The sequence below is a fragment of the Cenococcum geophilum genome (assembly GCF_001692895.1).
Source record: "Cenococcum geophilum 1.58 unplaced genomic scaffold K441scaffold_2, whole genome shotgun sequence".
NCBI classification, from domain to species: domain Eukaryota; kingdom Fungi; phylum Ascomycota; class Dothideomycetes; order Gloniales; family Gloniaceae; genus Cenococcum; species Cenococcum geophilum.
Genome location: NW_027137560.1, coordinates 543,759 through 556,717, shown reverse-complemented (window position 1 = coordinate 556,717; position 12,959 = coordinate 543,759). Strand labels below are relative to the sequence as shown.

The following is a 12,959-nucleotide window of genomic DNA, read 5'->3' as shown; positions in this document are numbered from 1 at the left end:
CGAGGAACACTTATAATAGAAGGGAGTATCTATAATAGGGAGTACTCCTAATAGTAAGGAGTATCTACAATAATAAGGAGTACCTACGATAATAAGGAGCACCTATAATAATAAGGAGTACCCGCAATAAAGGGGAGTGCTTATAAGTGGCAGTGTCTACGGTAATAGGGAGCACCTATAATATTAGGGAGTACCTACGATGGTGGTTACCTATAATAGTAGGGAGTAATAGGGAGTGCCTGCAGCGATATGCCTTTGGCTGGTTTTTAGTGGCCGTCTCTAAATAGTTGGCATTTAGCTTACATGTTTTGCTTACAGATTTCGTAAAAAAGCATACTATTTAATTAGTATTTACATTGCTTTATTTTTATAAATTAGAAAATAAATACTTTAATTATAATATAACTCTTAGCTAAGTTATAGTAATTACTAGAGATCTCTATAAGAGTCTTTATTATAGTTAATTTTAGGCTATCCTAAAAAGAAATATCCCTTAGGATGCCCTACCTAAACCTATATTATACTAGTCCAGTCTTAGTAAACAATTACCTAGCTCATATAATAGTTCTCCACCTTTATATACTTAGTAGCGTAAGTTAGGCCGGCCTATAACTTATTTAGTCCTCTATAAAGAAAAGACTTATTACTTTCTAATCCGGATATCTTAAAATTAGCCTTTATCGGCCTACCCTCTTTAACCTAGTTAAAATGTGCTAGCGTTTTCTTAACTAGTACAGGATAGAACTTTTCCTTTAAAGTAGTTAGTAGTCTATATAGTAATAGAGAGAAGAGGACCTACTAGATTTTGTAGGTTTAGAGGCTATAAAGGTTAATCTATAGACGTATAGGTATAAAATCAACCGTTACGCCGTATTAGGATATAGCAATCTACGTCATAGTCTCGCTTTAATCTATTAGCTTTTTGTAAAAAGGTCTCCTTTTACTTTTAAAAATTCTCGTTTATAGCTCGCCCTAACCTTAGTAGTGACCTTTACTTTAAATATATCACCATAGTACTAGATAATTAATGGCCTATTAGCGTTTTATAGGGTAACTAGAGTACGAGTTGGCTCTAAATTATATATTAATAAGGTGGGAATGTTAAGAATAAATATAGAATCTACCCTTTAATATTGGCCTAAGTTTTAACTAAAAACAAGATCTTGTTTTAAGAACTGGATCTAATCCTAAAAACCATATTCTAATTCTAAAGGCTATGTCCCAATTCTAGGTCCTAGACGTACTAAACGTAACTAAAAAGATATAGTATTAAGCCAATCGGATTATTTTCAGTTCTAGCTTAATTACAATCCTAAAAACCGGATCTAATTCTGGAGACTAGATCCTAATTCCGGTTTTAGGATATAGGCCAATTAACCACTATAAAAAGGGCGTAATTCTAAAGACTAGATCCGGTTCTAGGAACGGGATCCAGTTTTCGGGAAATAGGTCAATTAACTGCTATAAAAAGAGGTTGCCTGTATCTATATTTAGTATATTAGGTTTAGCTTATTTTAGAATTAGCTATGTAATTAATTATAGGCGTGTACATAACCAACCCAACAATTAACCCGCTTTCGAAGCTGTACCTTACCTAGCGCCTTTAGTATTACTGCATTGGAGCCTCGCTTTATTTAAGCCTTAGGTATCGCGGAATAAACTAAAGCTAATAATTATAATTAGTTATAGACTAATAAATGCTGCCTATAGCTTTCCAATAATACTAAAATCCTATATACGTACTGCATTTTTAGCCTACACGACCAGAGACTGTAAGCGGTGTCCCCGCACTTTAGGTTATTGTAGCTTAGTATTTAACTAAGCCCCATAAGGCCTTAGTCTAAGCCACGTTAGATTAGCTTAACTTTTCCGCGCCTAATTTACAATCCTCGCGTTCTGCTTGCACTCTACTTCCTTCCTTATTATATCCTTATTTCAAGACGCGCGACATATCCTTAACCTCCCTATACTTATTTAATTCTCTACTATTATACCGTCCGTTATATCCTAGCCTCTTTAATATCCCCTTCTCGCCTACCTACCCGCCTATTACGCCGGCCCTCCCAACATAGCTCTTAGCGCGTTCGCCCGCAATGGCAAATTTCTCCTAATTAAAGATAATTTTCGCGATTTATTTAACTTAATATGTTAAGATCTAGATATCTCTAGCTCTTTAGACGTATTGCATTAAATAAGTAATAAAGGTAACTATTAATTTACCTAGTATAAGCTCTATCTAACGCTTGTAGAACTAAAGGATATTTTACTTAATCTAATACTAGCTTTACAAAGCCTTCCCGCTTCTTATTTATTGCTATTTAACAGCGGCAACAAAAGCCTTCTTATTAATCTATTAAGACTTAATTTAGCGGTCGGTTTTAACGACTTTAATATTAAGCGGTTCCTGCCTCTTTTAAATGCGATCCTTTAGATTAAACCTAACGAGGTTATCTAGGAAAAGGTATACGCTACTATTATAAAGTCTACACCCCCCCCCCTAACCGCTACTATTTTACGTTTAAACCCTAAATATACGTAATATAAGCAGCTTCGCCAACTTATCCGAATATAGGAAATATATAGATAATATTCTAAAGGAGGAGCTAGGCCCTCTTTATATAGGGATTCCTAGCTTATATAAAGTATTCTTTAGGGGAGTAGAAGGTCTTAAAGAGGCAAGCGCTGTCATTTTTAAAAAATGTAAGGAAGGGGACAATCCACTATACGCTGAGGGCGGCTGGCGTAACTGGCCTAAAAGCGTAGAGTAAGATAATGTCCTAGAGTGGTTTAATAACCTAATTAGATTATTTTTAGGCCTCGCTAAAAAGTATAGGTCCGCCCTAAAGATATAACAAAAGCTTATCGTATATACTAAGCAGCCCTTATAAGGGTCTACAGTAAAGTAAAAGCTAGATATCAGTTTTATAGATAATCCAATAGCCAGTAAAAGCTCTTAATGCTATTAATCGCATATACTTATACTAGGAGAGCTAAAGAGTAATCTAAATACTAATATACCCTTATAGGCATAGTTTAATTTAGGGAAATATATAAAAGAAGTCTTCGCCGCTTAGAACACTCGTTGCTTTATCCTAGGCTTTACCCTTTATAGATCTATTATACGGCTATAGGAGTATAACTAGGTAGGAGGCATCGCATCTTTACTATTTAATATTAATAAAGATAGACTACAATTTACCTTAGTAATGTTAGGATTTCTCTAGATAAATAAGGAGTAGCATAGGTTCGATCCTACTATTTTAATATTAAACGGCAAACGGTATATCGAAATTGTATATAACGGCTAGACTAAGCGTCTTATCCTTAATAATATTATTAAGCAGGCACGCTACATTGCGGGTTAGGCAATAACTTATTAGAAAGGACACTATAAAGGGGACACCTTTAAGAAACCCCTTATTATTAAAGACTTATAGCAGTACCCAGAACGCGAGGAAGAAGGTAAACTGCTGCGTAAGATATTAGAAAAGGGAGTAGTTAACGTAACTAGGTACTATTACTATAAGATTATTTATATAGGTGGATAAGATAATAACATCTTTAATATCTATAAGGGGCTAGATATTACTAAAGCGATAAACTACAAGCTAGAAGGCTTAATAATACCTCTAAAACTAGCTGGAATATAAGGCAGTATAAGAAAAGATTAAAGTTCTAGCAGAAAGAGGTCTTTTAGTTATAGCGCCCTATTACCGCCCAGTAAGCGCCTATATTTAACCTCTTTAACTAAGTGCCCTATTATATAGAATCGCGTATATTAATATGTTATTACTAGTAACTATAGAAAGCCTCTTTATAAGGTAAGCTCTTAGGTAGTAATGCTTACTATACTAAAGGGTTACATTAAAAGATACGAGTCTTTATATATGCGGGCCGGCGTTATTTAATATAACGTTTTAATAGGCAACCTAATAATAAACAAGGAAGACGACAATCCTTCTTAGCCGGCATTCTTAATCGACTTTAATCTTGCAATTAAAGAGTAGTAGAAAGGGCCTTTAGGAGCGCGGGGCAAGACTAGTATAAGAGCGTTTATAGCAATTAGAGTGCTCCTAGGCGAGATATATTCCTTTAAGCATAATCTAAAGTCGTTCTTCTAGGTGCTTTTTTAGATATACATTTATTATAAGGGTCTAAATAAGGAGCGTAAGCCTATTCTAAGGTTTGAGAAGTAGAATTATATAGACACTAAAGAGCTAGCAGAGTTAAAAAAGGGGTATATAGCCTACGAAGGGGATTATATTAAAATAGCGGAGGAGTACTTTATATTATACTACCAGTTATTAAAACCTTAGGTTAATAGACTCCGGAAAGTAGTATTTCTAAATAGTAAAAGGTAGAAGAAGGATAATCTGGAGCTATATTCTAGTATAAAGATAATACTCTAGTAAGTATAAAAGGATCTAAAGGTGCTAATAGAGTAGATAGAATAATATTTTATTACCCTATGCTCTTTTACTATACGAGTTAAAGGTTATAGAGATTTGGGCGGCTAAGGCTAGGTAGTAGTCTTGGTTAAAACGCATATAAAATAGCGTAAAGTAGGCTAAATAAACCTAGGAAAGCGGATAACCCAATCTTTCGCCAGATTATTAGGTCCCTATACCCTACTATCTTATATAGGCTTTATATTTCCACAAAACATATAATCTACTCCCTAGCCTATTAGAAGCCGCCTTTTACCGCCTAAATAGAGGCCGTAGAAGAATTAATTCCTTCCTTTAACTAATCCCCTATTTAAATAAGTCCCCTACTTAAACAAATCCCCTACGGGAGCCAATACCTATATATTTTGCCGCCCTATAGGAACTAATCCCTTATTTTAATAAATCCCCTATAGGATCTAGTCCCCTACTCTAATAAATCCCCTACGCCGATAAATCCCCTGCGCTAATAAATCCCCTACTTTAACAAATCCCCTACCCTAATAAATCCCTTACTCTAATAAATCCCCTCTAGGCGCTAACGCCTATATATTCTACCGCCCTATAGGAACTAATCCCCTACGGCTTATATTCCTATATAGCTTTTACTCCCTTATAGAAACTATTAGCCACCTCTTCTACCCCCCTACAGAAATAAATCCCCTATTAATTCCGTTCCTATATATAGTAACTATATCTTCTACTACCCTATAAGAACCGTACCCTATAGCTTCTATTCCCGTATAGCTTTTACTCCTCTATAGGAATTAGTAGCAATAACTTCCACTTCCTTACAAAAACTAATCTCTTATAGCTTTTAGTTCTCTACGGGAATTAATACCGGCATCCTCCATCCCTTTATAGCTTTTAGTTCCTTACGGGAACCAATACCTATGTCTTTTACTCCTCTACGGGAACCAATACCCTATGGCTCCCGTTCTCCCGTTCCTAAATTCGCCTACATTATAGCCTACCGTATAGGCCTTATTATTATAGGAGTAAGAAAGTATATAGGCTTATGTCCCGTATAGGAATAGGAGCCATTTACGCACTAGCTACCCGCAATTAAGGTTTTAGGAGGGCAGTAGGTACTTTAAGTTATTTAGTTATATTTATTAGAACCTAGGCCCATAACTAGGGATTTAATATATAACTACTCGACTATATCTATATCTAAAATCGCAGCCGCCTAAAAGTCTTAAAAAGTAGGAAATACTTAGTAGTAAGCGTCTAAATTGCTAACTTAGCCTAGACCCTTATAGTTATAGTTAAACTTATTACCTAGTTACAGAACTGTTTCTAGATACTAATAGGACAACAATTTTTTTTCTTTGTGCGCTAAGGTAAGGGCTGCTCCTATAGCATTTTTAATCTATAAAATATAAATAATTTAGCACAAAAATTCTCTGCTAGGACTTTAGTATTCCTACCTATTAGCCGTTAAGCTCCCGTCGTGCTAATTCCTTAAGCTCTTTATAACTAAATCTTGCCCCATTAGTAACTGCCTTTATTAGGAAACTAGCCTAAAGGCCCCGTCTTATATCAGCGCCTAAGGGAGGGTATTTTATAGCTATATATATTTTACTTTATATTACGTTATCAAAGTCTTTTATATAATTAGTAGTAAGGATTATAATTCCTTTATAGTATTTAAGTTTCCGCAGAAAAATTAAAGTTAGGTTATTACCCATATAATCCAATAATCGTTACTTTATAAATACGTCAGCTTTATCTAATAAAAGTATAGTATTCTAATAGCTAGCCAGCCGGAAAGCGCAAGAAAGCTAAATTTTAACCTCCTTTACGTTAGTGGCTAAGTCCCTACTAGATAACTAGAAGAGTTAGGCAAATAGTAATAGTTTAAATAAGTAGGGCATACCGTATAAAGCGGCTTTTATAGCTCTTCTAAAAGTCCTTTTATAATTAAGGTCTTTCCAACTCCAGGAAAACTACTAATACTCTACGTTAGTTTTCTCTAAGTATAAAGCAAAACGGAGCTTGTACTATAGTAGTATAATTAAACCACGTCCTTTGCCTAGCATAAAATTATTAAACTAAGCCCTATTTGCGTAAGAAGCTATAAGAGCCTAAATAAGCTTCTTCCGGTTCTCTAAAATAGCAAGGTTCTAAAAGGAGAGGGCATTCCACTTAATATTACTAATATTGTCAATAGCAAACTCCACTATGGGATAGTAAATTAGCTTTATAGTCTTCTTAGCTTATAAATCTAGGAACTTATACTAGAGCTTATTATTAAGACTAAACCCTAATATAGTCGGGCTGTAAATAAACAAGTCCTTATATTTTAACTCGGTAGGCTCCTTACCATTACTCTTAACTTTATTAAGTTTTTTCTTAGCCGGTTCGTTAAAACAAATCGTCCAAATATCATTAGTTCGGTATTTTCGCTGCTTATTAATACTAGGTTTAGTGTAGTTTAGATTATTCTCTCGGAAAAGTACCGGGTTAACTATAATCCAACTATTAATGGATAATCTGGAGGGCTTTCCTTTCTCTATATAAAAGGCTTTACCTTTATACTATTAGTGGTGCGTCCCTATTAATAAAATAAATTTATAACCACTATTAGCAAGTTCTTGCTTCTCCTCCTCTACGTTAGGGTAATATTTAAGGGGAAAATATACAAGGCTATATATCGGCTTTAATCCCTAAAACTTCTAAATAGTAGCTACAGTTATAGCCTTACTAAATTTTTTACTATTAAAATCTAGATACCGACCTTAAATACGGAAATATTTATCTCCTTTATTGTCCTCTTTTACCTCGCCTAAGTTAAATCTCGTGCATCTATGCTTCTTGGTGCTATAGCATTTCCTATATACCAATTTATTTAATTTAAAAAGAGTCTAGAGCAGATTAAATGTAATTTCTTCGCTATCTTATAGCGATTTAAGGCGCTATTTTGTTAAGGCATATATATCCCTAATATAGTTCACTAAGAGGTTAAGGTAGGTACTATTCTCCGGGGCTCCCTTATAAGCTTCTAGCTTAGGAAAAAAGTGGTATAATATATTTCGCTCTACCTGGTCTTAAGTTAGCAGCCAATTTGGGGCCTAATAGATAGGGTTTTATACCGTAGGTTTATCTTCCTTAAGGAAAATTCTATTTATACCTTATAGAACGGACCTAAGTATATCCCGTAGGCCTTTAGACTTAACATTAATAAGGTATATTATGTATTTAGTCTTCTTATCTGTTGTTTTACCGTTAGTAATATAAATCCGGTAGCTATTTTCGTGCTTACTAATGTGTATACGAATAACAAATATATATTCGTTATATGCGTCCACCTTAAAAGGTACTATAAAGGATTTAACTATTTTATACTTTAAGGTTATATTATCCTAGCTATATACGGCAAATTAGCTAGGGTTATACTTTTAGTTTAGCAGGGATATATATTTTATTAACTGTTTTATACTCTACCTTTAAAGCTTGGGCTCTCGGTTCTTAAGGTTAGGAACTATTTATAGCTTAAGGCTTAGTAGCCTTAGGAGAGTCTATAGCGCTAGGTATTGCTTTTACTACCTTCAATACGTCCTTAAGCAGCTCTATAAGGTAAAGGATAGTAACTAGATTTAAGGGCGGTATAACTAGGCTAGAAAGAGGCGTTTGCGGACTTTTATAGCTAGAAGGGGTATCTAGAAACACCTTATATGGCTTTATAGTCTTAAGCTGGTTTAATATTATTACTTTATAAAGCTTTAATAACGTAGTGCTAAATTAAAGTATAAAATTAGTAATAAGCTAAGTATATAGAGTGAGGAGCTAAGTGTAGAGAAAATTAATAGTATTAATTCTTAAATGAGATCCGCCCTCTTTATATTTAGCAATATAATATACCACGTAAATACTTTCCCTTATTTATCCTAGGAGACGCCATATTATATATATTAATATTAGTGCTAATATAGTAGAGGACCGAGTAAATATTATATAATCTTACCTTAACTATAGAAATAGAGCTAAGCCCTATATTCGAGAGCTTAGCGGAGCTTACGCCGTAGTTATATTCTTACCATCGCTGCGGAGATATCGCGAGGGCTTATATACGGGATTCTTATTCCGACCATTAGAGTCGCGCTAAAACTAATATAACTGCATTGGTTTATATATAGTAGTAAAAGTAGATATTATAGATTAAAGGGAAAGAGATACGTGTATAGTATTAGGTACGCCTTTTAAATAAAAGAAGATTTAAATAAGCCCTTATTAAATATAAGCGACATTACTAAGCCCTATATTGCTCCGCACTTTAAGCTACTAAGTTAGGTTAAGAATTTTAGAGAGATATACGTATAGAATAGAGCAGGTACGCTATTAAGCGATGGGAATTATTACATTGGGATATAGCCGTAATTGGTCTAAACTTGGGTTCCTGCTATACGGTCTAGTCTAGTCCGGTCTAATCCGGTCTAGTTATATTTTTATCTTACCTTAGTATTATTCTTTCCTTATCTTATTCGCTCTACTCCTATTAGCTCCTGTCCCATTTTAGCTTTATCCATTTATTTTTAATTCTATTATATTTTTAAAGTCTATTAAATTAAATAACTAGTTAATCAAACAACTCGAGAAAGAGAGAGTGATATTTAATAATAATATATACCCATTACTCTTATACCAAATTAATGCGTTTAGATCGTATTACGATTTACTATAAAAGGATATAGTATCTCTAGCGAAGCGGTTAAAATAAAGTCGCAGTAAGAGGCTACGAGCACGCACTTTTTTGATAGATATTTTCCTAGGCATAGGACCTAAAGTATTCCTATTATGCATCTTAGCAGCACCTATCTTAAAGTTATATAAAATAATGCTAAAGGGCCTCCTTCTAAAACTTTAAAGTTAGTGGAAGTCTGCCTTGCGCCTATAAGGACTAATAGCGGCTATAACGGAACTTTATAAGGCTAATTTAGTTAACACCTTAATTTCCTTATCTCGGAAACGTTAGTTTTTAGAGATTACTCTTGCCACTAGTAGATAAACTCTTTTATCCTAAATAACTTTATTACTAATTCTTAATAGAGTAAGGCCCATCGCAAAGCACGTATATTCCTTTATTAGAGAGTTATTTACTAGGCCTTAATACGGATTTAGACCTAGGGAGTACTCTACCTACTTAGACTCCGTAAACTATGTATGCCTAGGTTATATACTAAATACTAGGTATATATAACTCTTCTACTCTTAATAACTAGTTACTTATTTATAGTAGAGCAAGACTTAGCATAAAAAGAAAGCGCTCTTATATTAGATACGCGAAAGATAAATAGTTTAGAAACCTTATCCCTAAACTTCAATAATAGCTTATTTAAAGATAGATGCCTTATTAGATTTTCGTTTTAACGCTATATTAGTTTTAAACCTTAAATTTATAGATCTCCTTAGCTTCCTATAGTAATACAAGGCTAGCTACCCAAACTTACAAATAATATATCTGTATATTGGTGTGCTGTTACTATTTATTAATATTAACTTAGAACCAACTCTTAGATTAAGCGTAAAAGTAGAATTCTCTCTTTAATTAAGCGAGGCGTTACTTTAATACATGCTTACTTTAAGAACTATAGCGGCAAAAGTACCGGATAGAAGGACTACTAAATAGCCTATAAGTTTTACCAGGCCCTATAATAACGATAACGAAACTAACACCCTTATTCGGATCTATAACTATATTCCTTATTAGGTTACTAAAGACTCTAACAGCCCTACTAGCGCTATATTTCTTAATAAGGATTATATAAACTAACGAGTCTACTATTTTAAAGTCTGTACTAATTGTCTTGGGGTCTATAACAAGATCTACTCTAGATTAGATAGTATTTAGCAAAAATATATTCCTATAAGCCCTATAATTATCTTACCAATTATATAGCCTTCTCCTTAAGCTTATAATTATCTTACGCGATATTATTAACTAGCGTTATCTAACTCGTCTTAGCTATAATCGGGGCCCTTATATGGTCTAGCATAAGGTAGGACAATATATATTTAGAAAACGGTGCCTTATTATACGAAGGCCGTCTAAGATCGGATTAAGGTCTTCGTTAATAGCGTATAAGATTTAATAAGGGGGTAGGTCTCTTGGCGCGCTTAGTAAAATCCTATAGTAACGTCTTAAGGTAATAATTATAGGGCCTAGTTAAGGGGAAGAAGTGTTTATATATAAGAATGCGTCTTCTACTAAGGGGAGGGCTTAGTTAAGGATATTCTCTAGGAAGGAGAAGGCGAGAACGTATATGTGCTTACTAAAAGTACTGCCTATAGGATAAGTAACTGTATAATTGCTATAAGGATAGAAAGTTGCTTATATATAACTCACCTTAAAGTTTTAGAGGTATTATTAGGCTAATAAGATTTTAGAAAAGAGGGGCTATTTACGTAAAGCTAAAAAAGTTAAGTTAATTAAAATAAAGATGACCTATATGCTATATGGCAAACTATAAAGTGTATACAATATTTAAAAGAATATATAAGTAGAAGTGTATAGCGCGAGAAGGCGAAATAGGCCTTATTTAAAGTAATGCTAGCTATAAACGTTAATACCCAACTTATATAATGGCTACCCCTTTAGCTTTTAGTGAGGCGGATATTATATACCTAATGGCTAAGGGTTAAGCGCCGGACTATTAGATGCGGCTCGCCCTAGCCTATAGCATTAGTGTTAGTTAATATAAGTGGCTTTTGCTTACTGTCTGTAAATAATAGCTTTTACTTAGCCTTCTAACCTTTTTATGGATGTTTATAGCTAATCCTTATTTAATAAGGCGAACTAGTAGGTAATAAGTGCCTATATACGGCTAGTTTAGGACTATCCTAATTACAATTTAGGTATTAAATACACTAAAGATTAGGTTTAAGATTGTCACCACAGACTTAATCCCTAAAGGGAGTCTAGTTAAAGAGAATGGAAACCCAAAAAAATTGATTATAGCTTCGACCCTAAAGACAGATAACTCCCTCAGATAGCTATACTTTAGTTATCTCTTACGCTAAATCTATCCTTACTAGACCCTCTGCGCCTAATCGCCTTAATACTTCTCCTTATCTGTGGTACTTCTAGGCTTATATAAAAACCCTTACACCGATTATAACATAGGCTATAATACACTATCCCTGCTTAGATTAGTGGGATATCTTAAAAAGCTAAAAGAGTTACTTACCAAAAGAAATAAGTATATACTATCCACTAATAGGAGAATTATGCTTACTACCGCTGCGATAATTTTAATAATTGTAGTGTATAAGGCTCCCCATAAGTTTATCCTTTTAAGAAATTGTATTACTTTAATACGGAAGGGCTCTTCCAGCTCTTATAGGCACAGTACCTTATAAATTAGAAAGATTGGAACCGAAATAAAAAGTATATATATTAGGAAACCTCTTAGTGCTATTAAGGCATATCCTAACTAGCGGTGCGATTTTAGCTGGAATAGTAAGGTGCCGCTAGCTTAGGATAGAATAATAATTACACTAGCCGAGGCGGGTATAAGGTAAAAGATCGGCTGGCTAGCCTCTGTAAGCCGTCTATATAGCCACTATAGGGCCGAAATCTAATTCTTCTTAGTGGTTTTCTTTAGTAGGGTGGCAGCACGAACCTAAAAACTTAGTGTAGTTTATAGCGAAAATGCTAATAACTAACCTATCAGCCGGAAGGGGATCTAGGGCAGTTAAAGCTCCTAGTCCGCTAGATAGAACTAAATAAAAATATTAATAGTAACTTGGAACGGAATAAAGCGGAGAAGTATTTAAATAACAAGGTACTTCCAATGGGGGGAACAGTAGTAGTGCTATCTAAGTAGAGAAATATCTATAGAACGTAAGTGAAAAACATTGTAATACTAATAAAGTAGTATATTAAGAAGTATAAGGCAATAAATAAGTTCTATATAGAAGTAGGTAGCGTAAGCGGGTAACTAATTAGGCATCTTTAAGAGAGTAAAGGTAGAAGGTAAAAGCCTTAGCCTTATCTAGTGCACTATTTATTAAATATCTCTAATATTAGGTATATTGGAAATAGGCTTAAATTAAAGGATCTCTTTTAGCTAAAAGGGGGTTAGGCCGGAATAGGCTATATCCTACCCTATTCCTATCTATCCTAGTCTAGTCTAGTCCAGTCCCCTTATTTTACTTCTAAATATCAGTTAAAGCAAGTTTGTAATAAGATTTTTACCTTCTATCCCTACGCGAAGACACGCTTCCTAGACGAATACTATAAATATAATAGCCCGCGTACTATCTCCTTATATCTATTAAGACACGGTTAACTAAAGATAAGTTATACTAGCTCCTACGCATAACTAGGACTGGCACTAGGCCCTAGCATATAGCCCTGTACTTTAAACCTATTACTTAGCTTAGAGTTAGGAGGATATCGGTATAATCTAGCACTCTAGTACTTGCCAGCTTAGCTATCCGAACGCCTCTATACCTATAATATCCCGCTAATAAATTTTTTTATAGGTAATTAGCATTCTATTCTCGTTTTTT

General features: G+C 34.1%; 1 protein-coding gene across 1 annotated transcript; it reads right to left on the bottom strand.

The window, feature by feature from the left end:
* Nucleotides 1-6,685: 6,685 nt before the first annotated feature.
* K441DRAFT_533489 (uncharacterized protein) lies at nt 6,686-6,982 on the bottom strand (the record flags this gene model as incomplete). The annotated part of the gene is made up of 1 exon (XM_067642290.1): nt 6,686-6,982. A coding segment is annotated over one exon (297 nt), but the record flags the coding sequence as incomplete, so codon positions are not given.
* Between the last annotated feature and the right edge of the window lie 5,977 nt (nt 6,983-12,959).